The 25,790-nt window shown below is 50.0% G+C and overlaps 3 protein-coding genes across 5 annotated transcripts; 1 reads left to right on the top strand and 2 right to left on the bottom strand.

The window, feature by feature from the left end:
• The first annotated feature begins 11 nt into the window (after nucleotides 1-11).
• On the top strand, nucleotides 12-11,075 carry msh2 (mutS homolog 2 (E. coli)). 2 transcript variants are annotated; one of them, XM_086137748.1, is made up of 17 exons: nucleotides 12-1,409; nucleotides 1,547-1,695; nucleotides 2,011-2,268; nucleotides 2,632-2,778; nucleotides 3,375-3,524; nucleotides 3,607-3,740; nucleotides 3,824-4,023; nucleotides 4,281-4,390; nucleotides 4,868-4,991; nucleotides 5,361-5,511; nucleotides 6,093-6,190; nucleotides 6,393-6,638; nucleotides 7,012-7,216; nucleotides 7,284-7,531; nucleotides 8,335-8,504; nucleotides 8,808-8,935; nucleotides 10,935-11,075. In XM_086137748.1, exons 1-17 carry the CDS (start codon nucleotides 1,136-1,138, stop codon nucleotides 10,954-10,956), a joined length of 2,814 nt encoding a protein of 937 aa, XP_085993874.1. In that variant the 5' UTR covers nucleotides 12-1,135; the 3' UTR covers nucleotides 10,957-11,075. The 2 variants fall into 2 exon arrangements, with proteins under 2 accessions (XP_085993874.1, XP_085993873.1); XM_086137747.1 differs by lacking the exon at nucleotides 10,935-11,075 and having other exon boundaries at nucleotides 14-1,409; nucleotides 8,808-9,321.
• Nucleotides 9,390-18,177, bottom strand: LOC147190175 (ATP-dependent RNA helicase DHX8-like). 2 transcript variants are annotated; one of them, XM_086137746.1, is made up of 25 exons: nucleotides 18,020-18,177; nucleotides 17,865-17,950; nucleotides 17,729-17,789; nucleotides 17,551-17,636; nucleotides 17,316-17,407; nucleotides 16,885-17,190; nucleotides 16,519-16,663; nucleotides 16,253-16,450; nucleotides 16,075-16,162; nucleotides 15,907-16,004; nucleotides 15,452-15,599; nucleotides 15,194-15,375; nucleotides 14,926-15,120; nucleotides 14,548-14,733; nucleotides 14,262-14,472; nucleotides 13,805-13,986; nucleotides 13,527-13,667; nucleotides 13,140-13,295; nucleotides 12,911-13,048; nucleotides 12,688-12,816; nucleotides 12,011-12,207; nucleotides 11,768-11,947; nucleotides 10,077-11,474; nucleotides 9,880-10,009; nucleotides 9,390-9,811 (listed from the first exon to the last, which is right to left on the bottom strand). In XM_086137746.1, the coding sequence occupies exons 1-23, from the start codon at nucleotides 18,120-18,122 to the stop codon at nucleotides 11,255-11,257; spliced, it is 3,528 nt and encodes a 1,175-aa protein (XP_085993872.1). In that variant the 5' UTR covers nucleotides 18,123-18,177; the 3' UTR covers nucleotides 9,390-9,811; nucleotides 9,880-10,009; nucleotides 10,077-11,254. The 2 variants fall into 2 exon arrangements, with proteins under 2 accessions (XP_085993872.1, XP_085993871.1); XM_086137745.1 differs by having other exon boundaries at nucleotides 9,880-11,474.
• Nucleotides 18,178-18,409: 232 nt separating this feature from the next.
• On the bottom strand, nucleotides 18,410-25,755 carry dhx8 (DEAH (Asp-Glu-Ala-His) box polypeptide 8). Its single transcript, XM_086138741.1, has 22 exons — nucleotides 25,575-25,755; nucleotides 25,108-25,193; nucleotides 24,950-25,022; nucleotides 24,663-24,748; nucleotides 24,135-24,583; nucleotides 23,842-23,986; nucleotides 23,557-23,763; nucleotides 23,275-23,362; nucleotides 23,097-23,194; nucleotides 22,833-22,980; nucleotides 22,222-22,403; nucleotides 21,948-22,142; nucleotides 21,676-21,861; nucleotides 21,193-21,403; nucleotides 20,930-21,111; nucleotides 20,577-20,717; nucleotides 20,348-20,503; nucleotides 20,121-20,258; nucleotides 19,915-20,043; nucleotides 19,625-19,821; nucleotides 19,333-19,512; nucleotides 18,410-18,910 (listed from the first exon to the last, which is right to left on the bottom strand). Exons 1-22 carry the CDS (start codon nucleotides 25,675-25,677, stop codon nucleotides 18,691-18,693), a joined length of 3,600 nt encoding a protein of 1,199 aa, XP_085994867.1. The 5' UTR covers nucleotides 25,678-25,755; the 3' UTR covers nucleotides 18,410-18,690.
• Between the last annotated feature and the right edge of the window lie 35 nt (nucleotides 25,756-25,790).

The raw sequence follows: 25,790 nt of genomic DNA on the forward strand, positions 1-25,790 counted from the left end.
ACTCAGCGAAGCCAGTTCGTCTCTCGGGTTTGAACCCCCCCCCCCCCCCCCTTCCGTTTGTTGCGAGCACGGCACTCAAATCAAAGACCAGGGCTTTCCAAAGCTGGAAGGTATTTTCTCAACAGAGCCGCGAAGTATGAGGGTTATCAGAAAAACATGCTATTAGAAATCCTTTTTGCCTCGCTGTTTCAAATTTGTTCCTATCAAAATGTTCCCATCGAAATTTTATGTGGCGTTATCCAGTCTTTGCTGCGACCCATCACATGCTTACCAAACTCCGCGCATCACACCAATGACATTTCTCAATGTCTCGCAGAGGGTGCATTTGATTGACACGCCGTGTGCCTCATGATATTTTCCGTGGCACTGTTTCCTGGAAAATGATAAAGAATTCATTGCCTTTTTCCACACAGTGTTCACACAGAGATGAACGTGTGTGCAGCGCTATCATGAATATGAATTACTCAAGAGGCACCGGACAGACAACAATAGTTGCCACTGTCTCAGTAATGACATTGACCCTGGGAATATTAGCTACGGCCGCACGGATGATTTTTCACATTTTATTTGATCTCCTCTGCACAGCGCACTCTTATGTTGAGTGGATCGCTCTCAGTTCAAAGTGGGTTTATTTTTGTTGTTGTTTTTTTAACAAGGTGAAACGCAGGGGCATGCAATCAAACACATTTCACTTTGCTGAAAACTATCGTTGACCGGAGTACCCAGAGAAAACCCACGCATGCATAGGGGAGGACATGCATGCAAATTCCACACAGGGAGGCCCGGGTTGGAATCTAACCCCGGAATCCACCGTGCCACCCAATTCAGTTGCATATATCTGTAATTCACAGAGGATGATACCTGCAACTAATTTGCGATATCCAAGACGTCTTTTTGACTCGTCATAGTTCCAGTTACAGATGTCCATAACATTATTTCACCGACTAAAACATGAGTTAAGGACATCTTTGATTGAGGTTAATTACAGTTTTCTTGAACTGGAATTCTGACTCATGAGATTTGGATTGTCTATTTCAAACTGGCGTTAGTCACAGATATCTCGAACATTAATTTTGACAAGGCAAAATTTAATTGAAGTTATTTGCAACACATCCAGTCAAGCTTCCTATTTTAAATGTGCACATTGAAAAGCGACGTCACTTCCTGTTTGGGCTCACTTGCCGTGGCGGGAAATTGCAGCATGGCTGTTCAGCCAAAGCAAAACCTGTCCATGGACAGCGCGTCCGAACACGCCTTCCTCAACTTCTTCTTCTCTATGCCGGAGAAACCGGAGACAACTTTCCGCATATTCGACCGCAGCGAGTACTACACGGTTCACGGGAAAGACGCAACGTTCGCCGCGAAAGAAGTTTTCAAGACGAACGCCGTCATCAAGCACTTGGGCTCCGGTAAGCTAGCGGCGCGTAGCTTAGCATCAGCCAGAGACATGCTAACAGACTAATTCAGCTGCTTTTTTTGGCCTGCTTTCGTCTCTTCGTTCCAAAACGTGTGCACATGTTTAATTTGGACACGTGTCGGTCGCCAGGGAGTCGTAAGTTGGACAGCGTGGTGTTGAGCAAGCTCAACTTTGAGGCTTTTGTGAAGGACCTGCTTCTCGTCAGGCAGTACCGCGTCGAGGTGTATAGGAACCACAGCAAGAACAGTAAGGAGCATGACTGGAAGATTGAGTTCAAGGTTTGTGTCTACAGTTTAAGCAAACGTGCTACACATTAGGACGTAACGTAAAAATAAGGATGTGTGTGTAAACCCCCCCGCTAATTTCCAGTTTAATATCTCTCACGGGATAAATAATACCACTGTCTCGCTACCTCTCACCGTTGCTGTTTAATCCAATACCTGTCATGTCCCCCGACTCTTTGAAACCACTGTATTCAGGTTGCTATGACGTTTGTGGGAAAAGAATGAAGGACATCAATCTACCAATTTTCAGCCATCTCAGCAGGCTGAGATTTTGTTTGTTGAATTGTTGATCTCTCCCACTTCATTTAGGCCTCTCCAGGAAACCTCACCCAGTTCGAAGAGATTCTGTTTGGCGGCGGAAATGGTGCTGAAGGCTGCACGGGTGTGGTCGCTGTGCGTGCCGCCTCCGGCGTGGTGGCTGTGGGCTACGTGGATGCGACGCAACGCACCATGGGCGTGTGCGAGTTCCCCGACAACGACGTCTTTTCCAACCTCGAGTCGCTCCTCATACAGGTCGGCCCCAAGGAGTGTCTTCTCTCTCAAGGAGAGGGCAGCAAGCTACGGGAGGTTTGTTTTTTCCTTGAGATTTTTTTTTGTTTCCCCTGAAAGTGAAAGAGTTCAAGAGAAAGTGTTCCAATCAAGCTCTGCAAAAATAAATGACAAAATATAACACGGTATAATTCAAAACAAGTAAAAATTGATACAATAAAACAAGGGTACCATTCAACAAAAAGATGATACTAAGAAATACAGAAGATAAGCGCCAATACAGTATAGAAAAATAAGATACAAAATGTGTCTTGCGCTGCAAAAATATATCCGGTCCAGCACGAAGCATGCTATGATAGAATACAAAAATGCAAAAAAATACAATATGATAGAATTCAAAATGAATACAGCACGATGTGATACAAAAATAAATATGTGCAGGTGGTGCAGCGCGGGGGCGTGCTGGTGTCGGAGAGGAAGCGAACAGACTTCAATAGTAAGGACGTGGTCCAGGACCTCAACAGGCTGCTGAGAGCCAAACGGGGAGAGACAGTGGCCAGCAACACCCTCCCGGAGCTCGACAAACAGGTGAGGGCCAGCGGCGGACCAATGCTGGAAAGTGTCCCTCGAGGAGATTTCGCGGTGCAACCTGCAAACGTGAAATCCAGATTGATTTTTAGAGCACATTTCAAAACAACGTGGTCACCCAAGGCGCTGACCAATTAATTGGATTAAAATCCACCTGGTAGAATTTGGAAGGCATTTTCAAATCACCATGGTTTTGGAAGAATCTCAATTATTAATCGCAATCCATCCATGATCCTATCCCAGCCGTCTTCGGCCGGTAGGCGGGGTGCACCCTCAACTGGTTGCCAGGCAATCGCAAATCGTGTGAAATTGATTTTTGCGTAATAACATGCATGTCGGAATGATTTTTCAGTGGGGTGTTTGAGCCATCGCTGGCCCAATTCGTCAACGGAGGATCAGTTGTGCCGCGCTCTTGTCAATGAAGGGTGCGATGTGTTTGAGCGTTTTGTACGAGGGGGAGGGGTGCGGTCTTTTTGACGGGCTGCGATGTTTGAGAATTTGTCAACGTCGGCCGGCGGTCTATTCCGCTTTTCCCAATAGGCGACGGCGATTTAGTTGAATGAGACCAGATTGTTTTGTTGCGGTTTCCCGGGCAGGTGGCCATGTCCTGCTTGGCCGCAGTGGTGCGCTACCTGGAGCTTCTCTCCGACGAGTCCAACTTCAACTCCTTCAGCCTGACCTCACTGGAGCTGGGTCAGTACATGAGGCTGGACAGTGCTGCTGTCAGGGCGCTCAACCTCTTCCAGGTGGGCCCCAACACCCGCTCGCATATTTTGTGGTGGTTTTTTTTTGTCGTTGTTGTTGTTGACACGTTTGCCTCTTGTGCAGGGTGCACCCGATGACACCAGCGGGGCTCACTCACTGGCTGGACTTTTGAACAAGTGTCGCACACCTCAGGGCCAGCGGCTGCTCAACCAGTGGATTAAGCAGCCGCTCCTGGACGCGACTAAAATCGAGGAGAGGTAATGTCTTGGCGTTTTTTTCCATCACTGGTGCGAACAAAATGATGTGCACGGTTGTCTTAGGAGATTTTGCAAACGTGCAGGCTGGACCTGGTGGAGAGTTTGGTGTGCGATTCAGAGCTGAGGCAGACGTGCCAGGAGGACATTCTGCGGCGCTTCCCTGACCTCCAGCGACTGGCCAAGAAGTTCCACCGCCGCAGCGCCACCTTACAGGACTGCTACCGCGTGCACCAGGCCGTCGACCAAATCCCCGCACTCATCACCGCACTGGATAGATATTCGGGTAGCAAACTCGGTCGATGGCAAACCTCTCTTTTGGCCTCTTTTTTGTTTGTTTTTTTCTCCATCATCTTTCAAAAAAGAGAGCCTGAAAATAAAATATTGCGATTTTCTTTCAAACAAAAAAACTGATTTCCAATTCGAATGTTTTGTTTTCTCCCCGGGGGAAAAAACGAAGGGTGATAAGTCATGAATGTGTCCATGTTGTCATGCACGCCGCTCGCTCCTCTACAGCATGTGATTTGGTGCTTATTCCCTTAGGCAACCACGAGGTCCTGCTCGAGGCGGTCTTGATCTCCCCGCTCAGAGACCTACAGGGTGACTTCAGCAAGTACCAGGAGATGATCGAGACCACCCTGGATATGAACCAGGTGCGGCTTTCTCACACTTGGGGCATTCTTAAATCAGTTACTCCGAGATAAACCCTCGTTGGGAGCTGACTTCAAGAGCTCTGCCGTGTTTTAATTTGTTCCATTTTCTTGCTCATTTGTTTTGTCATATGGTGTTTTTTGTCCTTGTGGACAGTTCTCAGCGTTTTGCCCCACGACATTTGTCGAAGGAGAGCGGTCCGTGCTTGATTGGCTGCGCCCTCTCGGCAGCATGCGTGTCCCGGCACAGATTTTTGATTGGGTGGGGATTTTTTTTGCACCTGGTATGGTCATCATTTGCCATAGCCCCGTTGAGTTCATCGGAGATTTCGACCCCGTTTACGACCATGTCTGGGTTTCTAATTTAATTTGAGGCGTCATCTCGGGTCGCGGAATGACAACGTACGTAATGTTTATCTGAATAGTGTCTCGCTGAAAGCCTTGATGCTCGCGACGCTGACTGTTTCAACCCTTTTGCAGATTGAACACCACGAGTTCCTGGTGAAAGCCTCATTCGATCCCGTGTTGAGTGAACTTCGGGGGAAAATGGACGCCATGGAGAAAAGCATGCAGGCCGTGCTCAATGCCGCGGCAAGGGAGCTAGGTGACTACGGCACGCTCGGGTGGCGGGTGCATTCGCAGGTCATACATAAATAACGCGATTAAAGTGTGGAGCAGCCATGTGCCGTGGCGCCGCATAACTTCTAAATTCTTGGCCTCGCGGTCAAATGGACGTTTTGTCCCAAACCGTTGGACAGCAATCCATGACGTCAAACAAGACGCGGCATGTCAATGCGCGTTGTCATGGTGGCCCTGGGCGGAAAATAAATGGGTCATGCGTGGCAACCTCCGGGCGACATCATTATCTCGCAATAATATGGATGGAAAATATCTTTGAAGTGTCTGCAATAAATTTCAAACACTTTGCACGACAGAGCTAACGTTCACATTGAAACCGGTCACGGCATCACAGGTTTGGACGCTGGCAAGACGGTGAAGCTGGAGTCGAGCGGCGTGCTGGGCTTCTACCTGCGTGTCACCTGCAAGGAGGAGAAGAACCTGAGGAACAACAAGACGTTCACCACACTGGACGTGCAGAAGAACGGTGTGCGCTTCACCAACGGGTTGGTGTGCCTCCCCGCGTCTCGCGTTACAAAAACAAACGCGACTTCTGACGTGAACGCAACGTGTCCGTGATGTGACGTGCGCAGGGTTGGAAGCGCGCACGTTTTTTTTTTTGACACCGCACACATTTCTTTGCCAATGTGATTTCAAACAAAGTCCCGCAGTGAATATCATCCAAAACGGTGACTATTCATTCCTTTCGAGTCACTTTTGAAACTGACCGCACTAAAACCAACAACTACGACTCCAGTGACATCTCTCGTTTACGTCAAACGACCACACGTGCTCCATTGAGCTCCTTCACTCTGGGAAATCTTGTTTGACCAACAAGTTTTGCGTGGAATTTGCCGGCTCTGGAGTCTCTCTCCCCACATAAAAAAATGACGCTGGAGGGCACGGTGCTTACAGAAATAAATCTGGCTGTCTCATATCGCCAGAGTTATTGAGGTGGGAGGAGGTAGAAATATTTGGGCCAAATGAGTCAACGCTCCTCAATCTCATTTGATGTGTGTGTTTTTTCATGTCTGTATTTGTGCGTGGGTGCCCGCTTTGCCTGATCTGACCTGCCGTTTGTCCTCAGCAAGCTGAGCGCGCTCAACGAGGACTACGGCCGCAGCAGGGAGGAGTACGAGGAGGCGCAGAATGCCATCGTCAAAGAGATCATCAACATTGCCTCAGGTGCGGAATCCGTGGCGTGTGTTTTGACGCGCGTCATCCATGTGATGGTTGGCGAGCAGCTTCTTGAAATAGAAAGAAAGTCAACCGGACATCCACCGGAAGCATCGTGGACTTTTCTGACTGTAGATCATTTCCGGTCGTTTATTTTTATTCATGCGACGATGGGCATTTTTAATTTGTATTTTTTAAAAACTTGAACTAGGCTACGTGGACCCTCTGCAGACCCTTGGAGATGTCGTGGCGCTACTGGACGCTGTGGTTAGCTTTGCCACGGCGTCGGTTTCCGCCCCCGTGCCTTACGTACGTCCGCGCCTGCTGCCCGACGGGCCCCGTCGCCTGGAGCTGCGGCAAGCGCGCCACCCCTGCATGGAGACGGACGCCGACACTTGCTTCATACCCAACGACGTCACGTTTGTGCACGGGCAGAAGAGCTTCTACATTATCACAGGTGAGTGCGTGCTCTCGTTTGTTTACATCATTATCCAACCAGTTGTCTCCTGTCTAACAACCCCCCCCCCCAAAAAAAGAAAAAACCCACACATTTAGGACAAGTCCTGATTCCTTCCTTAGTAGGAAGTGTAATTTGTTGCCCTTTGGAGCTCTGTCCACACATGCACAGATTTCCAAAATGATTCCTATAAAAATATTCCAGCCATTTAGGGCTCACCTTGAAAAGATGTACATTTTTTTCTCCAAAAATTAAAATAAAAATGCTTTTCTGTTGCGCCCTTTCAGCCAATCACAAAGCCCAAACTAGCATATGACCAAAAGTCATTTTCAGGATTTGTTAACCAAGTATACGTCCGTCATTTGGTCTTCAGGCCCAAATATGGGCGGAAAGTCGACGTTCATCCGTCAGGTCGGCGTCATCGCTTTGATGGCACAAATCGGCTGCTTCGTGCCGTGCGAGGAGGCTGAGCTGAGCGTGATTGACGGCATCCTTGCCCGGGTGGGGGCGGGAGACAGCCAGGTGAAGGGCGTGTCCACCTTCATGTCCGAGATGCTGGAGACGGCGGCCATCTTGCGGTAGGACCCCGCCCTCCGTCGCCGCCGTCTCGATCCCCGGCCGTAACGTCCCGGTTCTTGGTTGCAGCTCCGCCACGGAGAAGTCGCTGGTCATCGTGGACGAGCTGGGCCGTGGCACGTCCACCTACGACGGCTTCGGCTTGGCCTGGGCCATCAGCGAGCACGTGGCCGCCGAGATCGGCTGCTTCTGTCTGTTCGCCACGCACTTCCACGAGCTGACGGCGCTGGCGGCGCAGCGGCCCGCCGTGCGCAACCTGCACGTCACGGCGCTGACGTCCCAGAACACGCTCACCATGCTCTACAGAGTCAAGCCAGGTCGGTCTCCAACCAACAAGTTAGCTTCCGTTTTTTTCTTTCTTGGGGAGCGGAAGGCTTGAGCCATGTTGAAAAATAAGTTTAGCACAATAATTGCAAACACATTTGCGGCTTGATCACTTCCGTTGATGCAACAATGGCGGGTCCAGTGAACGTGAGAACCGCACTTCTTAAGCGCCAGCCGTATCAAGTAATGCTTGTCGATTTGAATTCGATTTATGGTTCAGCCGAAGTGTCCAGAAGTGAGTGTGTGGTTGCGGTGCGGTGAAAAAACTTCATTGAGCATGAAGACACCCGCTCAAATGTTTCACTTTCCATGCGGCTCTGTGTGTGTGCGCATAAAGGTGAATAGATGTATGTACCGCTATCTGCCGAGTGGCCGGGTGTGTGCGCACGCTTGATTGAGCCGTGCGTCATCCAGCGTGACGTAGCGCTCATCACAGGGCTCTTTTGTTGACGCGGGGGAATCGATGCTCCACATGCGTCTCGCTGGTGAGACGAGGTTACACGCCGGCTCAAGTCTTGTGGAATTCGGGGAAATATTGTGCCATGAAATCCTGGACTGCAAAAGCAACAGACTCGACAACTCGTCTTGACTGGCAAGTGCCTCATCTTAAAGGATCACTTGCGAGGCGTCACGTTGATTGATTGAATTTGCATGCGGTCGAGGTGAGCCGCATTCGCCGATGCCCTTGATGAGTGACGACAGCTTCCGATGTCTTTCACCAGGCCGTGCCCCTTAAAGGCTCACATCATGTGCTATTTACTTATTAATTTTTTTATTTATTACAACTTTCTGGCAGGTGTGTGCGACCAGAGTTTCGGGATCCACGTGGCAGAGTTGGCTTGTTTCCCCCCATCGGTAGTCGCCATGGCCAAGGAGAAGGCCCGGGAACTGGAGGAGTTTCAGGAGTCGGCGGCGTCTCCCAGAGAGGACGAGCCCGAGGCCAAGAAGCGACGCAGCGACAAACAAGTAACTATTCGAGTTTGGGGGGGGGGGGGGGTGACGCTAACCTCTCAATGGAATAAATTGGCTACTTTTGAGGGGGTCTTGTGATTGCAAGGTTGTTGCAATCACACTTTCTCGAAAATTAATGGATATCTTAAGTGTTGTAAGTCTTAAGGGACCCCTAAGAAATTATTTAAATCTTTTCATTTTGTTTTAATTATGAGGACGAATAATCGGTTGCCACAAAAAAGTGTTCAGTTTTCCTGTGGCAGATGGAATTTGCAAAGGTTGACTCGGGGCTCACTTCTGTCCGTCTTCTCCCACCAGGTCGGAGAAGACTTGATTCAAGACTTCCTTGAGGAAGCCAAGTGTCTCACCGCCTCCACCATGACGGAGGAGGAGGTGAGGGCGGCGTTGAGGCGCATGAAGACGGCGCTGCTCGGCAAAAACAATGCGTACGTCTCTGAGCTGCTCGCGCACTCACTTCCTGTCATTCCGTCTTGATATTTTGGACACCGAGCGTCACCTGTGGTAAATGATGAGATCCACCGTTTAGGGATTTTTTTTCCCCGAAACTCCAACAGTTTTTCAGGTCTCCGCATTTTGAGTTACATTACGCGTTTAATAAACTTTTTCATGCATGAAAGGAACAAAAACCATGTTGAAAACCAGTATTTTCATTTGAAAGAAAATGTTCTGTTTTGGGGGGAAAAAAGTCCAAATCTTTTTTTAATAGAGAAAACCCTCAAGTGGAGATACTCACGCCAATACACAAACATTTGTTTTGTGTAATGGAGGTTGATTTTATTTTGTAGTGTTGTATTAAAACTTTTGAATCTGATATTGCTCTCTATTTCCCCCACACACACACACACCTTTTTGGACCAAACAAAGAAGTGTGAAACAGTGTGAATTTCTGAGAATAATTTCTGTTTAGAATTTATTTCAGATAAATAAAAACATGTCAAAATAACCCCCCCCCAACATTATCACTAAACCTGAACTTTTATTAAATGGCAGATTAATTTTGATTTCAAAATGCAACAAAAACACCCGAAATGGAGGGAAAGTTGTATTGGGAAAGAACAGATATTTCAAATTTGGAGAATGTGCTTTTATTCAGAATATTTGTTCCTGTCAAAAAAAATAAAAATAGAAAAAGTGGATGTATGGGATTAAAAACAAATCTAAAAAAATCTGTTTCACATAAGTACTCTGGCCCCTTATGTTCAGCATTTCCAGGCTGCCCGTGGACGGATGATGCTCATCGGTGCTTCGCTTCGTTTGTGGAACTGCTCCGTGTTCTCAGCCCATTCAGCTCCATGTGAGCCCTGCAACCCAAAAAGTCAAACATTTTTGCAGGTGCCCCTCGTTATTCAATTGCCATGTGTTTTGTCACCTCCGCACGCTCTTCCAATTCATCGGGCTCCTCTTCCACCCTCCGAAGCACGCAGACTGCTTTTGTCCGGCTCTCGTCTTCATGCTGCTCTAATTCTCTGGCGCATCCTGCCCCAAATAGCGACTTCACACTGCAAAAAAAAGAGAGAAACACTCTGGTTCTGCATTTTTCACTGCTCAAACCGTTTGTTCTCTTACTCTCGCCTCATGGATCTTGTTGCCTCTCGCAGCCCGCAAGTGGACGGATAAAGATGTACTTTGGGCTGTGTTTGGAGCAGAAAGGGCTGAAAATGTGCATTCGTGAAACAATTCAGGCTTCCACAATAAGATTCACTTTTATAGAACAGCGAAGGACATTGGTGAATAACCTGCAAAGGGGGCGGGGGGTTAGACATGCAATTGGGCTTCCTCATATTGGCTGAAGGGGCCAATATGAGGACATATTGGCCCCAACATTTTTGACCAAGACAGTAAACTTCATCAAACCAGACATGAATCCGAGAAATAAGTGCGTACCACCTGAGAGAAAATGCCATGTTCAAACCTTTGGTCAATCAAACAAACAAACCAAAACCTTTCATCGTTCAATTCCCAAGCACATAGACAATTGTTTTAAAGCTGGCCAGCTTTAAAACAAACCCCCAAAAAGTTGAAAACGTGGCAAGAGAAACGAAGAGCACAATGTACTACATCAAGGGAAAGGCGAACGGGTCGTGGCGTCCTGCAGTCCAACCTCCTACGCTGCAAATCAGGCAACAAACAAAAGGACATCGTGGGAAAGGACGACAAGCGACAAACATTTGCTCGTGTGCTCACTCGGCCGCCATCTTGCCGCAGCTGTGCGCCGCGCTCGATTTCTGCCCCTCTGCACACCTGACTCCAATTCATTTGCTAGCCTGACGTCACGTCGGCCAATCCGAGCCAACCTCCTTCTGTTCATAGGCTTGCACCCTCAACAGAAAATGTCAGGATTGCCTTGTTTCTGGAAGCAAGGTATCATTTTGAAATAGACTAAATCTGTTCTCTGTGCATTTATTCTCTTTTTCCTGTCTGCAGACTCAACAGAAGGCCCAAATGAGTCTTTCGGGGCATGGCTCTGAGACTTACCAGTTCCTCCTTCAAGTCACCTCAAAGATTTTCATGTCATTATGTATCATTTTATAGACTTAAAGAACCATAACAAATTAACATTCACAGAAGAAAAAAAAATAACCTTTTTGGATGCAATCCATGTTTTTTACTCTTGACAAATCAAATAAGCATTTTCTCACACACATAAATTTACTGTCATTTAAAAAAAAAAAATTGCAGATGGGAATAAAAAGTGTCAAGTGTCAAGTGAGCACAGCGACTACCCTGGCAAAAAAAAAAAGTGGTCAGCGTCGCCTGAAGGCTCTGGAGATCCTCCAGGCGTTGGGCTCCTCGTAGCGGTTGTAGAGAGGCTCCAGGCGCTGCTGCTTCTTCCGCTTGCTGAGGCGCGTCGGGTCGGACACCTTGAAGAAAGCGGGCGCAAACTCCACCAGCCAGCGCGGGTCGATGGTGGTCACCTCGCGCATGTACTCCTTGGTGGTCAGCACCAGCTCGTGGTAGACGAGCCTGGACAATAGCGGCGCCATCATCAGCATTCAAACCAACTGCTGTGTCACAAGTCCAAAGCGCCGATGTGCTCGTGCCAACCAAGGTTATCACAATTCATGACAACTGACAAAATGGTGTGCTTTGACAATTGTCGTTTTTAATTTGCACTCATCAAGCAGGCCATACATACTCACAAAAACTCAAATGAAACGTTTTCAAGATAGTCAACTGATTGAGGGAAAGAGAGAGAAAAAAACCCCCAAAAAAACCCCGACAACCCCAAAACAACCTTTGGTTTGATGCTAACTTACCATTCCGGCTGGCGGTTGAAGAGCGTGCTGGACGGGTGGAGGTACACCACCTGCTGGTCGATGAGGGTCCGGTAGCCGTCTTGGGGGTGCTTCCTGGCGGCGTTGCGGAAGTAACCGCTGCAGATGGCCTTCTGGACGCGCATGGTCGACTTGCCGCAAGACACCACGTCCAGCTTGTGTCTGTGGAACGGACGTCGAAAAGCGGGCGTTTTGAGCGTCCCTCTGGCCGACGGAATGAATCACCTGTCCATGATGCTCATCATCTGCTTGCGGATGTCCTGCGCTCTCTTGAGCGAGCGCCCCTGGATGAAGTTCTCGAAGCACCAGGGGCCGGAGAACTTGTTGTTCTTCCACGAGTTGAAGACGGCCAGCAGGGTGAGATGGTCGCCCTCGGGCTGATGGAACTTGGCCTTCTTCTGGTCCGCCTGGATCTGCTTGTCCTGCCAACGAAAGACGCCGCACACGTTTTCTGCTTCTGTGACATATTTTACGGCAAAACAAAAATTGCATGACTAGCGAACTGACATTTCCATCCTACAATATTTTTGACAGCCCTCACATGACAGCTGATTTGCAAATGTGTCACTGGATTCCACTTTTAGGATGACATGATTTGCAGTCAGATCGTTTGAAGCAAGATGTGACCTACCATATGACGACTTTTAAAAAGACTTGTAGCCTGTTACATGACTTATGACATGACGTCTGGAGCACGTTGATATTTCATCAATTGAAAAAAATGTGACATTTTGGAAGGAATCATAAAATGTTGGGACACAATTCTTTGTAACAAAAAATATATATACCTGTATATGTAGGGGGGGGGTTTTTGGGGGGGGGGGGTCACAATGCGATCTGACAATGTTTACAACGTGATGGAGTTTTTTTTTTTTTGGTCGCACATGTTGAGCATGTTGTACCTTTGGCCTGTAGAAGACGTTCTGCACGGACAACATGGAGACGATGGTGAGCATCTCCTCGCTGCAGCCCAGATGCACGGACATGATCAACATCTTGCATAACATGGGCTCCAGAGGGAATTCGGCCATCTGCACGGGACGCCGGCGTACGTGCGTCAGAAAATGGAGAAAACGCACCGCGCGCTCAGGGAAACCACTTTCCGGCGGCGGCGGAGGCCTTTACCCTCCTTCCGAGTCGCGTGAGCAGGCCCTCGTCGTCCAGCGCGCCCAGGGCGTACAGCTGCTCCATGGCCGTGATCAGCGTCTCCATGGGGGGAGAGTCCATGAAGTCGAAGGCCAGCAGGTCGTTGATGCCCATGGCCTGGTGAACATTTTGAATCATGCCGTACTAGGCTGCATGCCATTTCGGAACATTTGTTTTCCTTTCCATCCACGTCACAACGCGCGTGTACCTTGAGCGAGAGCACCGTGCTGGCCAGGTTGGTCCTCTGGATCTCCGGCACGTTGGAGGTCAACATCTCGTCCCTGTACGCTCGCTCCGTGTAGAGGCGGTAACACTTGCCGGGACCCGTCCTGCCCGCTCGGCCCGAACGCTGCTTGGCCTGCGCCTGGATGATACGACAGCGTTTGCCTGCTAGCATGGAGTGAATGCGAATATTTTGAGGGCCACCTATCGACATGAGTACGCAGCGGGGGGTTTAAGATAAGATAACCTTTATTTGTCCCACACTGGGGAAATTTGCAAGGTGCATTTTAAGGGTAATGTGGAAGGGCGGGAGTCCTATTATTTAGAGTGCATCTTTTGCAAAATCTCGTGTCATTTCCAGAGGATGACAAACCTGCGAGATGGGCGTCACCACCAGCTGGTCGATGCCTGACTTGGAGTTGTAAACAATTTGTTTGACGAAACCGGGGTCCACCACGTAGTAGATGCCGTCGATGGTCAGCGACGTCTCGGCGATGTTGGTGGCGATGATCACCTAGCGGTCGGCATCACGATCAAACACTCCCATGTGTTCAACCGATGCGCTGGGTCGCATTAACCGCTGACGTAAGGCTGTACAATCCGCCCGTGAAACAACATCCCCGATTGTTTCATCGAGTAGTTTGTGCTCACTTTCCTGCTGCCGAGTGGGGCCGGATCAAAGATCCTGGTCTGCATCTCGCTGGGCAGCGCCGAATAGACGGGAAGGATGATGAGCTGCGGAACGTCGGGGCCCAGCATCCGCATGCGCTCGAAGAGCATTTCGCAGGCCGTGTCGATCTCCTCTTGCCCGGTCAGAAACACCAGGATGTCACCTGGAGAGGGGAGATTGGAATTGACATCGCTCATGTTCTTCAACTGGGAACGCTTGGCCTTGCAGGTCGTCAAGGTTCCTCTCACAATATCAACAAAGCACAATCCCAACACAAAGAGGTTAGATTTGGAGTTTCTCTCAGCTACTCTTGGACTTGGAGTACAAATGACTTCGGATTTCTTCCGAGCTTGGACACCGTCTGCTGCCCGTCATTGAAAGTAGCAAAAACTTTTTTTTAAATGAACAAAATGGCAACCGGGTAGCGACTGAGCGTACCGGGGGGCTCGGTCAGGTGGATCTGCATGACAGTGATGAGGCTGGCGTCCAGGTAGTCCGTTTCAGGCTCCCTGGCGTAGAGGATCTCCACCGGGAACGTCCTCCCCGGGATGGTGAAGATGGGCGCCTCGAAAAAGTACTGCGAGAATTTGACGGCATCCAGCGTGGCCGACGACACGATGAGCTTCAGGTCTTTGCGCTTCTGCACAGTCTGCCCGGGGAGCATGGCACGCTAACGACTGTTGTCCCAACTGTTTGCATGGCTGAGACCTCGCGCGGGGGTTACCTTCTTGAGCAGCCCGAAGAGGACGTCCGTGTGGATGGTCCTCTCGTGGGCCTCGTCCAGCATGATGAGGGAATACTGGCTCATGTCGGGGTCGATCAGGCATTCCCGCTGCAGCATTCCGTGAGTCATGTACTTGATCAGCGTCTCCGTGCTGGTGCAGTCCTCGAAACGGATCGTGTAGCCCACCTACAAACGAGCACGTTGCTAAAATTGTGTCTTTCATTCTAGTTAGTACACTGACTTCATTCAAATGGACTTGTCTGTACCGTGCGGCTTTTTGTTATGAATTTGTAGTTCAGGGGCTGCAAAGCCCAAAGTAAAAGTAGTCTTCTGCCACCCGGTGGACACTGTGCGCACGACAGGCGGCTTCGCTCTCACCTCCTGGCCCAGCCGACAGCCGTACTCCTCCGAGACCCTCTTGGCGACGGACATGGCGGCCACGCGGCGGGGCTGCGTGCAGCCAATCTTGCCGCGCGCCGTGTATCCGGCCTCCGCCAGGTACTGCGTGATCTGCGTGGTCTTCCCGGAGCCCGTCTCGCCCACCACGATCAGGATCTGGTTGTCGTGGACGGCCTGCGGAAAGCGAAGGAGAGAAAATGAGCGAGTTAGGGCGGGACTTCCTGATTGCGCCAGCGGCCTTGCGGACCTGAACCAGCTGCTGCTTGAGGTTAAAGATGGGAAGGCTCTCCCGCTGCTGAATGATGGACAGCTCCGTCTTCCTGCCGTAGGACACCTGCTTGCCCCCGAAGGCGTACCGCTTCCACTCAGGAACGTCAGCAGGCAGGACGCCAATGCCGCGCATATTGGCGGCAATCTGCCGCCCGTCGTCTGCGAGGGGGGAGGACAGCGAGTGAGCCCGGCTCGCAGTCGCTCCCTGCGCTAAATCGCACGCCGCGGTGCTTACAGTCCGGCATGGGGTCAATCCAGTTCTTGTGGAGGCCGGTGGGGATGCGGTCCATCTCGTCTGCGCGGGCCGCCTGCTTGAGCTCGCGACGCTCTTTGGCCAGGGCGCTCTGCATCATGGCCGCCTGTGACAGCGAGCCGTCGGGATTCTAAAAACAAAGAAAATGGACAATCATTGGCCACTTTGCTCATGAGATCCAAAACAAATATTCTGCCTTTCAAAAAAAAAAAAAAAGACTTAAGAACTACAGTTCAGCACACAGAAAAACAATATGAATATAAATTATGAATGCATTTTTTAAAGTAAACATCACCTTTATTTTTATTGAATGTGATAAGGTCATTTCAGCCCAGGTTCTACTTTACTTGCGTACAAAGATTGAAATATCCACAAAATGTCCCCATTAAAAGGTAACCTCGTTCAAGCTATTTTCTAGAAATATGATCAGAATGCACCTTGACGATCTTGACAGGACTCATGCTGGTGCTCCACCGGGTCTGACCCCGCAAGAAGGGCGGTTCCTCTTCTACCAAGTCGATCTCCACGTCCACGTCTGTTGACGTGATCGGCATGTCATCACGCGGTCACGTGAATGGGCAAAAAATAACCGGCAACACGCCTACCATCCTCGTCGTCCAAGTTGGGAAGGATTCCAGTTTCTTCATCAAACTCCGGGTATTCCTCCTTCGGGAGCGCGTTGGCGGCAATCATCTGGATGAGGAAGGGGAGACTGTTTGGAATCGGAATGAGGAATCTACTTGATCGATTAATTCTAATGATTTGTCTTTGATGACCGCTGACCTGTTTGATCTCCCATTTTTCCAAGTCGGTGATCTTGGCCATTCGCTTTTGCGCACTGGGGTTTTCCTCGCTCTCCACAATGCAAACCTCCATGGGAAAGTCTGGATTCCTCAGGGCATCGTCCCCGGCACCTGCGCCCATTTCAAAGTTCCTCCTGCGGTTGGGGTTCAGGTCCTTTCCGGTTTCTTGGTCGACGTCCTGGAACAACGTTTCCAGCTCTGTCAAAGTTCTTTTTTGTCGCTCGTCCTCCTCCGACTGGGACAGACCTTCATGCTGAGGCTGGCCTTTGTTCCGGTCATGGACAGCACTTTGACCCGGACCCGTTGTCCCCTGCTAACCACAGTCGACACATCTGCTATTCGCCCTTCCTTGCGCAGTTCCGACACGTGCACCAGGCCTTCCCAGCGCTTCCTGCATACATAAAATAAAATTACCCCCGACAATGACATTCTCATCAATTTTCTTGTTCCTCTTCCGCTTTTTTGGTTTATTTTCTACAGTTTTGGGCAGGATGTGGAAACAATAATTCTCCTGGGGTTTGTTTCAGAGCAGGACTTGAACTTTCAGGTCATGACAGTGGTCAGAAAAGGTTGACAAAAAATAAAAATAATTCCACAAACACCGGGGCATACCTAAGACCTTCCAGCTGGACAAAGCATCCAAACTGCATGACGCTGGACACTTTCCCACAGTAGATGTTGCCCACCACGGGAACGTCAGACAGAGGCCGCTCGATGGGTTTCGGCTGCGGGATCACCTCCTCCCGGGCGGCATCTCGGGACGGGCTCGGCGGTGGGACACTCCAGCGGGACGGTCGTTTCCGTCGCCGCTTGCGTGACGCATCGCCGTCACAGTCTGTCAACTTGAGACCATGCGACTTCTGAGTGCTCACCTTGCTTGCGTCTTTATTTCTGGCACTGTGCAATGTTGTGTTTGTGCTGAGAGAATGACAAAGTGACATTTCAATTCCTCATTTAGGTAAAAGCCACAGAAAATGGGTGAATCTTTAATATGCCTGGTGGTGGTGATGGGGGGTGTTTATGCAATTTTATTGGAAACTCGCCCAGGTGCACAGTGAGGCATGAGCATCTCCAGCTCCTTCATGGCTGCTGCGGCAACTTGCTCATCGTTTTTACTGTCTTGACATGATGTCATCTGAAGGCCAGAAAGTCACAAACTAATTTCAATATTGCTTTTTCCAACAAGAGACGAATGTCAGGATTTTCAGGGCTGACTTCAATATAAAGTGGATGCAAGAAAGTTTATTCATTGTTTGAGCATAGAGGGCAGTGCCATACCCGCCACACGGGATCATCTGCTTTACATAAAGCAGGATATTTCTCTTTCAGCTTGTCTCGTTCGCTCTTGGGGTTTTGCTGATGTGCTATTGTGAGCCGTAGGGAAACAAAGACCATATTCAATACCCGCAACAATATTCATGGTAAAAACATTACAGAGAAGGAAGAAAATGTCTACCTTGAGTCGTTGACGCTTGCATGGTTTTGATAATCCGAAATAAATTCGTGGTGAGCGTTTCCTGAAAGAAACAACACAATACGTTGACCAACAACTGTCTGAAATGTTAAAATTGTCAATTCTACACGAAACCTACCGTAAAGTCGGCTCCATTTTGTGTCAAGGCAGCTTTAAACTCCCCAAATGTTGGATGTTTGGCTGCTAGGCTGATGATGAATTCAGCTAGCGAACAAGAACATGTGAGCAAAACCTTCAACATTAAAACGTGTTACCTAATAAATTGTGGCATACCAAGATCCTTTTCGCTTATTCCAAGGTGGTTTTCCAACTCCGTGCACACTTTGGACACCAAAGATAAATACTCCAAACATTTCAGGTCATCCAGCGCTGCCATTTTGGTTCGACTCGTTTGTCATGACACGGAAGTGACTCTTCATCTACGCTAAACTGAAACCAAGCGGCCGCACTAACGTCGCCCCCTTGTGGTCACACAGGTGAAATAAATGTAACTATCGGAACGCTAAGGAAAAAATAGATGGGACTAAAATCATTAAAAACTAAATATTTAAAGCTACCTGCGTATTTCACATGAAATACCTTAAAGTGATTCTATAATTTCTTTTATCATTGTAAATTACTTGTCCCCACTCCTCCATTTTGCCCCAAAAAACATTAAGGCCATTTTGTATTCAAAAAAGAAACAATTTTATAGACTGACGAGCAAGAACGGGAAAACAAATTACTATTCACAGAAAAAAAAATATTTTTGGATCGTATACATTTTCTCGCAAACATAAGCGTGACTTCATCATATGATGAGCACAACATGAAATGTTGAAAATAATGAAGGTAAAATTTACAGTTGTATGGGTTTTTTTTGTGTTTTTTTTTAAGACGGGAATTAAAAAAAAAAAAAAACTAAATGTGAAGTCAGCACAGCGACTACCCTGACAAAAAAGTGGTCAGCGTCGCCTGAAGGCTCTGGAGATCCTCCAGGCGTTGGGCTCCTCGTAGCGGTTGTAGAGAGGCTCCAGGCGCTGCTGCTTCTTCTGCTTGCTGAGGCGCGTCGGGTCGGACACCTTGAAGAAAGCGGGCGCAAACTCCACCAGCCAGCGCGGGTCGATGGTGGTCACCTCGCGCATGTACTCCTTGGTGGTCAGCACCAGCTCGTGGTAGACGACCCTGAGGACAAAAAGGGAATGCGGTCACCCCATTAAAAATAAAAAATGTCCAATCGAGGCAAAACATGTTTATGAAAAAAAGCTTAGAAAGAAAAAAAAAAAAGCTGAGGATTTTATCTTGAAAAAAGTGACATTAAAAAGATGTGTAGCACGTAAATGAGGTAAGTCAACTGCAGTCGTTTATTATTATTCCGAATATGTATGAGATCCCATCAAATAAAACACAAAAACGGAAAATCTAAGCAATATAAAAATGCAAACAAATATTTTTCCATACAACAGTTTCCAATTTCCATAAGAGGAAATTAATCACATTTCATATTTGTTTTGGAAAATCTAAATAGTCTCGTTTTAAAATATCCGACAAATATTTCAAAGAGAAAAAAAACAATTTGAACCCCCTCGCCCCCCCCCTCCGCTCACCATTCAGGCTGGCGATTGAACAAAGCACTGGAAGGGTGGATGTAGACCACCTGCTGGTCAATGAGGGTCCTGTAGCCCTCCTGAGGGTCCTTCTTGGCGGCGTTGCGAAAGAAACCGCTGCAGATGGCCTTCTGGACCCGCACGGTGGCTTTGCCGCAGGACACCACATCCAACTTGTGTCTGAGAAGCAGCGTTTAAAAGCTTCTGAGACGATGACGTGATTTGATGAATTCGGGCCGAGCCATGAATCCATTTTCTTCACTCGGTCAGTGCTCGTGTGTCATGACAGTACCGGTCCATGATGCCCAACATCTGCTTGCGGATGTCCTGCGCTCTCCTGAGCGAGCGAGCCTGGATGAAGTTCTCGTAGCACCAAGGGTTGGAGAACTTGTTGTTCTTCCACGAGTTGTAGACGGCCAGCAGGGTGAGATGGTCGCCCTCGGGCTGATGGAACTTGGCCTTCTTCTGGTCCGCCAAGGCCTGCTTGTCCTGTGTCGCACACACAAGAAATAAAACAGTTTATGAGAAACGCCGATAACAAATACGTCAATTCCGAAGAAGGGAGATCTGGCGGCGGCTCGCCTTCGGCCTGTAGAAGACGTTCTGCACGGACAACATGGAGACGATGGTGAGCATCTCCTCGCTGCAGCCCAGATGCACGGACATGATCAACATCTTGCATAACATGGGCTCCAGAGGGAATTCGGCCATCTGCACGGGACGCCGGCGCACGTCAGCCATCGGCGAAAATCCAACCAAAGAACATTGCCGGCGGTGCGGCCTTTTACCCTCCTTCCGAGTCGCGTGAGCAGCCCCTCGTCGTCCAGCGCGCCCAGGGTGTACAGCTGCTCCATGGCCGTGATCAGCGTCTCCATGGGGGGAGCGTCCATGAAGTCGAAAGAGAGCAGGTCGTTGATGCCCATGGCCTGCCGGAGACAGGGCACAAATGGTGTTCGGCGCGCGGGTGCCGATGGCATCCACGCGACCTCGTCGTGCGGCGGCCGCCCGCGTGTACCTTGAGCGAGAGCACCGTGCTGGCCAGGTTGGTCCTCTGGATCTCCGGCACGTTGGTGGTCAACATCTCGTCCCTGTACGCTCGCTCCGTGTAGAGGCGGTAACACTTGCCGGGACCCGTCCGGCCGGCGCGGCCCGCCCTCTGCTTCGCTTGAGCCTGTGGGAGTTCAAGACGCGTTTTAATGACGAGCTCGGGTTTAGGGGAAGTCCCGGCGGGGGCCGCAAGCCACCTGCGAGATGGGCGTCACCACCAGCTGGTCGATGCCCGTCTTGGAGTTGTAGACTTTCTGCTTGACGAAGCCGGGGTCCACCACGTAGTAGATGCCGTCGATGGTCAGCGACGTCTCGGCGATGTTGGTTGCTATGACAACCTAACGGGAACAAACTAAGTTCAGAGAATGCACGCGGAGACTTTCCGGAGCAGCGACTTGACCTCTGATTAAAAAATAAATCAGGAGTTACGTACAGTATTGCTGAGTTTCTCAGAGGATTTTTTTCAAAGTTACTTTATTCTCAAGCGACACACTGGAGTTCTGGGCTTCAAAATAATCAAGTGGTCACTCCGGTCGATGGCTAAACGTACTTTTCTGCTGCCCGGCGGCGCCGGGTCAAAGATCCTGGTCTGCATTTCACTCGGCAGCGCGGAATAAACCGGCAGAATGATGAGTTCGGGGACGTCGGGGCCCAGAGACTTCATGCGCTCGTAGAGGATCTCGCAGGCGGTGTCAATTTCTTCTTGCCCGGTCAGAAAGACCAGGATGTCGCCTGTAGGAGGAGGAGGAGGAGGAGGACGTCATGACTTGACGGTTTGGAAGGGAGGGGGGGGGGGGGGCACAAGTGACATACCAGGGGGCTCGGTCAGGTGGATCTGCATGACGGTGATGAGGCTGGCGTCCAGGTAGTCGGTCTCGGGTTCTTTGGTGTAGAGCACCTCCACCGGGTACGTCCTGCCGGGGATGGTGAAGATGGGCGCCTCGTAGAAGTACTGCGAGAATTTGACGGCGTCCAGCGTGGCCGACGTCACGATCAGCTTCATGTCCGTCCGCTTCTGCACCGTCTGCCGATCGAAATCACCACGGCAGCCATTTTATTTATTTTTTGCAAAAAAAAAAGACAATGTCGCAATATTTGTATGTGGTCTCACGATACGGTGAATGTGAGAAAACCACAAATGGGAATACAGTCATTGAACTAGTCACTGGCAGTGTCGAATAAACCGATTTCAGGCAGTGTTTTTGATCATGTAATAAATAACACGAAAATAATATCAATGACGACACGCATATGAAAGTATGCTGCAGAAAAAACAAAACAAAAAGTGCCACGAACCTTCTTGAGCAACCCAAAGAGGACGTCGGTGTGGATGGTCCTCTCGTGGGCTTCGTCCAGCATGATGATGGCGTACTGACCGAGCTCCGAGTCAATCAGACACTCCCTCAGCAGCATGCCGTCCGTCATGTACTTGATCACCGTCTCGGGGCTGGTGCAGTCCTCAAAGCGGATGGTGTAGCCCACCTATGGACACGAGGTTTCAAAACAGGAAGCGGGCCGTAAAATCGCCGCCGGGGGTCCGGCCACCGGAAAGGGCGTGCGACGCGCACCTCCTGTCCAAGACAGCAGCCGTACTCCTCGGAGACCCTCTTAGCGACGGACATGGCGGCCACGCGGCGAGGCTGCGTGCAGCCGATCTTCCCACGCGTGGTGTAGCCCGCCTCCGCCAGGTACTGCGTGATCTGCGTGGTCTTCCCGGAGCCCGTCTCGCCGATCACGATCAAGATCTGGTTGTCGTGGACGGCCTGCGACGAGAAGACGAGAGCTCGGCGGGCGAGTCGAAGCCAGGGCGGGAGTCGAACGAGGGCGAGGGCGCAAAGCAACCTGGATGAGCTGCTCCTTCAGTTTGTAGATGGGTAAACTCTCCCTCTGCTCCAGGATGGAAAGCTGAGTCTTCTTTCCGTACGACGCCTTGTTGCCGCCAAAGGCGTGCTTCTTCCACTCGGGGATGTCGTTGGGCATCATGCCGATGCCGCGCATGTTGGCGGCTATCTGCCTGCCGTCAACTGCAACGGAACGCACAGCGTCACTCGGAGTAAATAAAGCACAAAACGGTTACACATATTTTCCAATGGGTGCATTCATCAAGTTCAATTGAAACAGAATGATTGTCTGTTTGAAGAGAAATCATTTTCCAAACCCACTTGAACGAGGTTTTAAATACTAAAAAATGTTTAAACAAAATGAAATCATGGGACTGATTCGTTTCCCTTCTACAATTGACATCACATCCATTTTATGAGCAGATTTCACTTTTTTTTTTGTGGATCTGCACTTTGAAAAAAGCTCCAGCCAAGTCTTCCGACGTACGCGATGCAACTTCCGTCTTATCGTGTCCTGGACATCTCAACTGACGGCACATTTCCACCGCAGCGCCTCACATGTGTAATCCATCCGGTCCGTCTGCATCTCTGCAAGTCGGCGGCGCCGCTTACCGTCGGGCAGCGGGTCCACCCAGTGTTTGTTGAGGCCCATGGGGATGGAGTCCATCTCGGCCTCGCGCGCCGCTTGCTTCAACTCCCTGCGCTCTTTGGCCAGAGCGCTCTGCATCATGGCCGCCTGGGACAGCGAACCGTCGGGATTCTGCGCGCGCACACATACATTAGCATACGGAAATGTTCATCGGCGTGGGCGCGCCGCCCGGGGCAAACTTCACATCAAAGACCGTCTCGCCCGCAGGAGCGTCAGCATCAGTGCACCTTGACAATCTTGACGGGGCTCATGTCCATGCTCTGTTTGGTGTGTCCTCTCAGGAACGGCGGCTCCTCTTCCACCAGCTCGATTTCCAAGTCTTCATCTGGGGAAAGCGTGACGACAGATGGCGTGAGCGCAACGCCTTCATGCGATTTCTGAGCGGACTTTGAGATGTTTCGTTACCCTCTTCGTCGTCCACTTTGGGAAGGATCCCCGTTTCGTCATCAAAATCGGGGAATTCCTCTTTGGATAAAACGTTGGCGGCGATCATCTGAGGGAATAATGAACCGTTATTCGAGACGGCGGCAGTGACTGCGATGACTAAAAGCACAGGCAATCAAGAGTTTACTGTCACAGATGTGCCCTTGGACTTTCGGTGCATTTTTCTCTCTCGATCAAATAGTCTGTCAGCCATTTTTGCCGCTCGATTTCGGTCTGTCGTGTATTCCACATGTTCCAACCAACCTGCTTGATCTCCCATTTTTCTGGATCCGATATCTTGGTGAGTCTCTTCCTCTCAAGCGTGTCATCCTGCTCCAGCTCGCGGGCGGGGCCGAGGTTGAGGTTGCTGGGCCCGTCGGGGTTCCTCATGTTCACCTCCTCGCTGCCGTCGGGGCCCACGTTCCTCCTCCTGTTGGGGTTCAGGTCCTCACCCGTCTCCTGGTCCACGTCCTGAAAAAGGCGGATGACAGCCGTTGACGACGAGTGCCGAGACGTCTTGCTCATAACGGCCTTGTTCCCCTCGCTCACTTTCATGCTGAGGCTGGTTTTGGAGCCCGTGAAGGACAAGACTTTGATCTTGACTCTTTGCCCTTTGCTGACCACGTCGGCCACGTTGGCCACTCGGCCTTCTCGTCGCAGCTCCGAAATGTGCACCAAACCTTCCCAACGTTTCCTGCGGCGTACATTTGATTTGTCACGCAGTTTACATTATCAGACAAATTCGGCTTCAAAAGGACACCAAAACAGGAAGGAGCATGTAAAAATAGCCACGGGAGACCGCTTCCGTGTGAAGCGCGCAGATTGGCAGAGCAGTCACAGACCTGAGGCCCTCCAGTTGGACAAAGCATCCAAACTGCATGATGCTGGTGACTTTTCCGTTGTAGATGTCACCCACAGAGGGCTCCTCCGGGGGCGGGCGGTCCACGTGTTTGTCCTTCCAGTCTCGGTCGTGATCTCTGCGGGGGCTCGGTGAGCGCTCGCTCCAGCGGGAAGACCGCTCGCGGCGCCTGGAGCGCTCGCGGTCTCTGGGGCGATCGCGGTCTCTGGAGCGAGATCTGGACCTGGAGCGCGAACGGGAGCGGTGATGCCTCCTGCGGTCCCTGTCCCGAGGTCTGTGTCGGTCCCGGCTTCTGCTCCGACTACGGCGTCTGCTCTTCTCCGTGCGGCTCCGATCGCTTTTGGAATCGGTGCCGCTCACGCTCGGCATGAACATCTCCAGCTCCTTCATGGCATCAGACGCGACCTTCACGTCTTCTTCGTCCAGGAGTTTCTAAGGAAACACAAACACTCGGTGCTCTCGGATCACACGTCACGTGATCAGTGGGTGAGTCGTGTTGTCAAGCTCATACCGGCGGTGCTTCGTTTGGTCTGCAAAGCGCAGGGAACAGCTCCTTCAGCTTGTCCTTCTCTGACTTTGGCATCTGAGCTTCAGAGGCTGTGATGGCAACGTCAAGGCATCTTTTTTAGTGTATTTCTTTCACGTGTCATTTCAGAGAGCAACACAGTGAATGTCTAGACAACGCTGAATGTCGACAGGAAATTAAGGTTATTGCTCTTCTCGGGCCATTTAACCCAACATAAGTGAGAATTTAACTAATGTGACAGAATTTCTCTGAGGGGAAAAATGACAAACCACCTTTACTTGTGGACGATTTGGACGGTGGTCTCATTGTCTGAATAAGCCTGAGCAAGTTGCCGATGAGGGAGTCCTGCCAAACAACGCCATGGGGTCAACGGCAACTTCACGATCAACATTTGACATGTGATGAGACAAATTTGATGAGACGAACTTACTGTGAATTCGGCTCCATTTTTCAGCAGTAGAGCTTTAAAGCCGTCAAATGTAGGTTCTTTTTCCGCGAGGCTAATGACGAATTCAGCTGAAATACAAGATAAGAAAACCTTTATTTGTCTCGCAATGGAGAAATTCCCAATTCACAGCAGCAAAGTTATGAAAGGAAGACGTAGAACAACAAAATATAGGAGCTGCTGGAAAGGCAGCCACTCTCGCGGCGCCATTTTGAAGTCAAAATAACAAAAATAACACAACACATAGGACACAGACAGTCGTGCAATCTTCACCAATTTTCTGCATACACGTTGTTTTCTGAAGCAAGCACCTTATTACTCTTCTATCGTAGGCGAGTCGCACACACAAAAAACAGCTAACTCCGAACTTGAATAAGCAAGACAAGTCAACATTAGCTGGAGCGAAGTTAGCTTTAGCGAGCTAGCTCGATTGTTCGGCGTGGTGATCAAACCTAAATCTTTGTCACTGATTCCAAGATGGTTGTCGAGCTCCGTGCACACTTTGGACACCAAAGATAAAAACTCGAGCTGGGAGAGTTCGTCGACGTCTGCCATCCTTGCTCGGGTCTCGTTTACTCGCTTGGTCTGAACAGAAGCTAACAATCCATGCTAGCACATTACTGGATACGGCCAAAAACTTCCGCTTCCGGTCTGGGCGGAAATACGAA

The sequence above is a fragment of the Hippocampus guttulatus genome, chromosome 19 (assembly GCF_054856545.1).
Source record: "Hippocampus guttulatus isolate MCC_2025c chromosome 19, RoL_Hgut_1.0, whole genome shotgun sequence".
In the NCBI taxonomy this organism is placed as follows: Eukaryota; Metazoa; Chordata; class Actinopteri; order Syngnathiformes; family Syngnathidae; genus Hippocampus; species Hippocampus guttulatus.

Bases quoted from the DNA above. Each gene is read 5' to 3' on its own strand.
- dhx8 (XM_086138741.1), bottom strand. From the start codon at position 25,677: ATGGCAGACGTCGACGAACTCTCCCAGCTCGAGTTTTTATCTTTGGTG. The intron at 24,749-24,949 runs GTGGTTTGTCAT...TTGCCATCACAG, and splicing joins CAAATCGTCCACAAGTAAAG to CCTCTGAAGCTCAGATGCCA. The intron at 23,195-23,274 runs GTAACGAAACAT...CGCTTTCCCCAG, and splicing joins CAAAGTGGACGACGAAGAGG to ATGAAGACTTGGAAATCGAG.
- LOC147190175 (XM_086137746.1), bottom strand. From the start codon at position 18,122: ATGGCAGCGCTGGATGACCTGAAATGTTTGGAGTATTTATCTTTGGTG. The intron at 17,951-18,019 runs GTATGCCACAAT...CTTGTTCGCTAG, and splicing joins AATAAGCGAAAAGGATCTTG to CTGAATTCATCATCAGCCTA. The intron at 17,408-17,550 runs GTATGGCACTGC...TCTGGCCTTCAG, and splicing joins CAGATGATCCCGTGTGGCGG to ATGACATCATGTCAAGACAG.
- msh2 (XM_086137747.1), top strand. From the start codon at position 1,136: ATGTGCACATTGAAAAGCGACGTCACTTCCTGTTTGGGCTCACTTGCC. The intron at 1,696-2,010 runs GTTTGTGTCTAC...CACTTCATTTAG, and splicing joins ACTGGAAGATTGAGTTCAAG to GCCTCTCCAGGAAACCTCAC. The intron at 4,391-4,867 runs GTGCGGCTTTCT...ACCCTTTTGCAG, and splicing joins CCACCCTGGATATGAACCAG to ATTGAACACCACGAGTTCCT.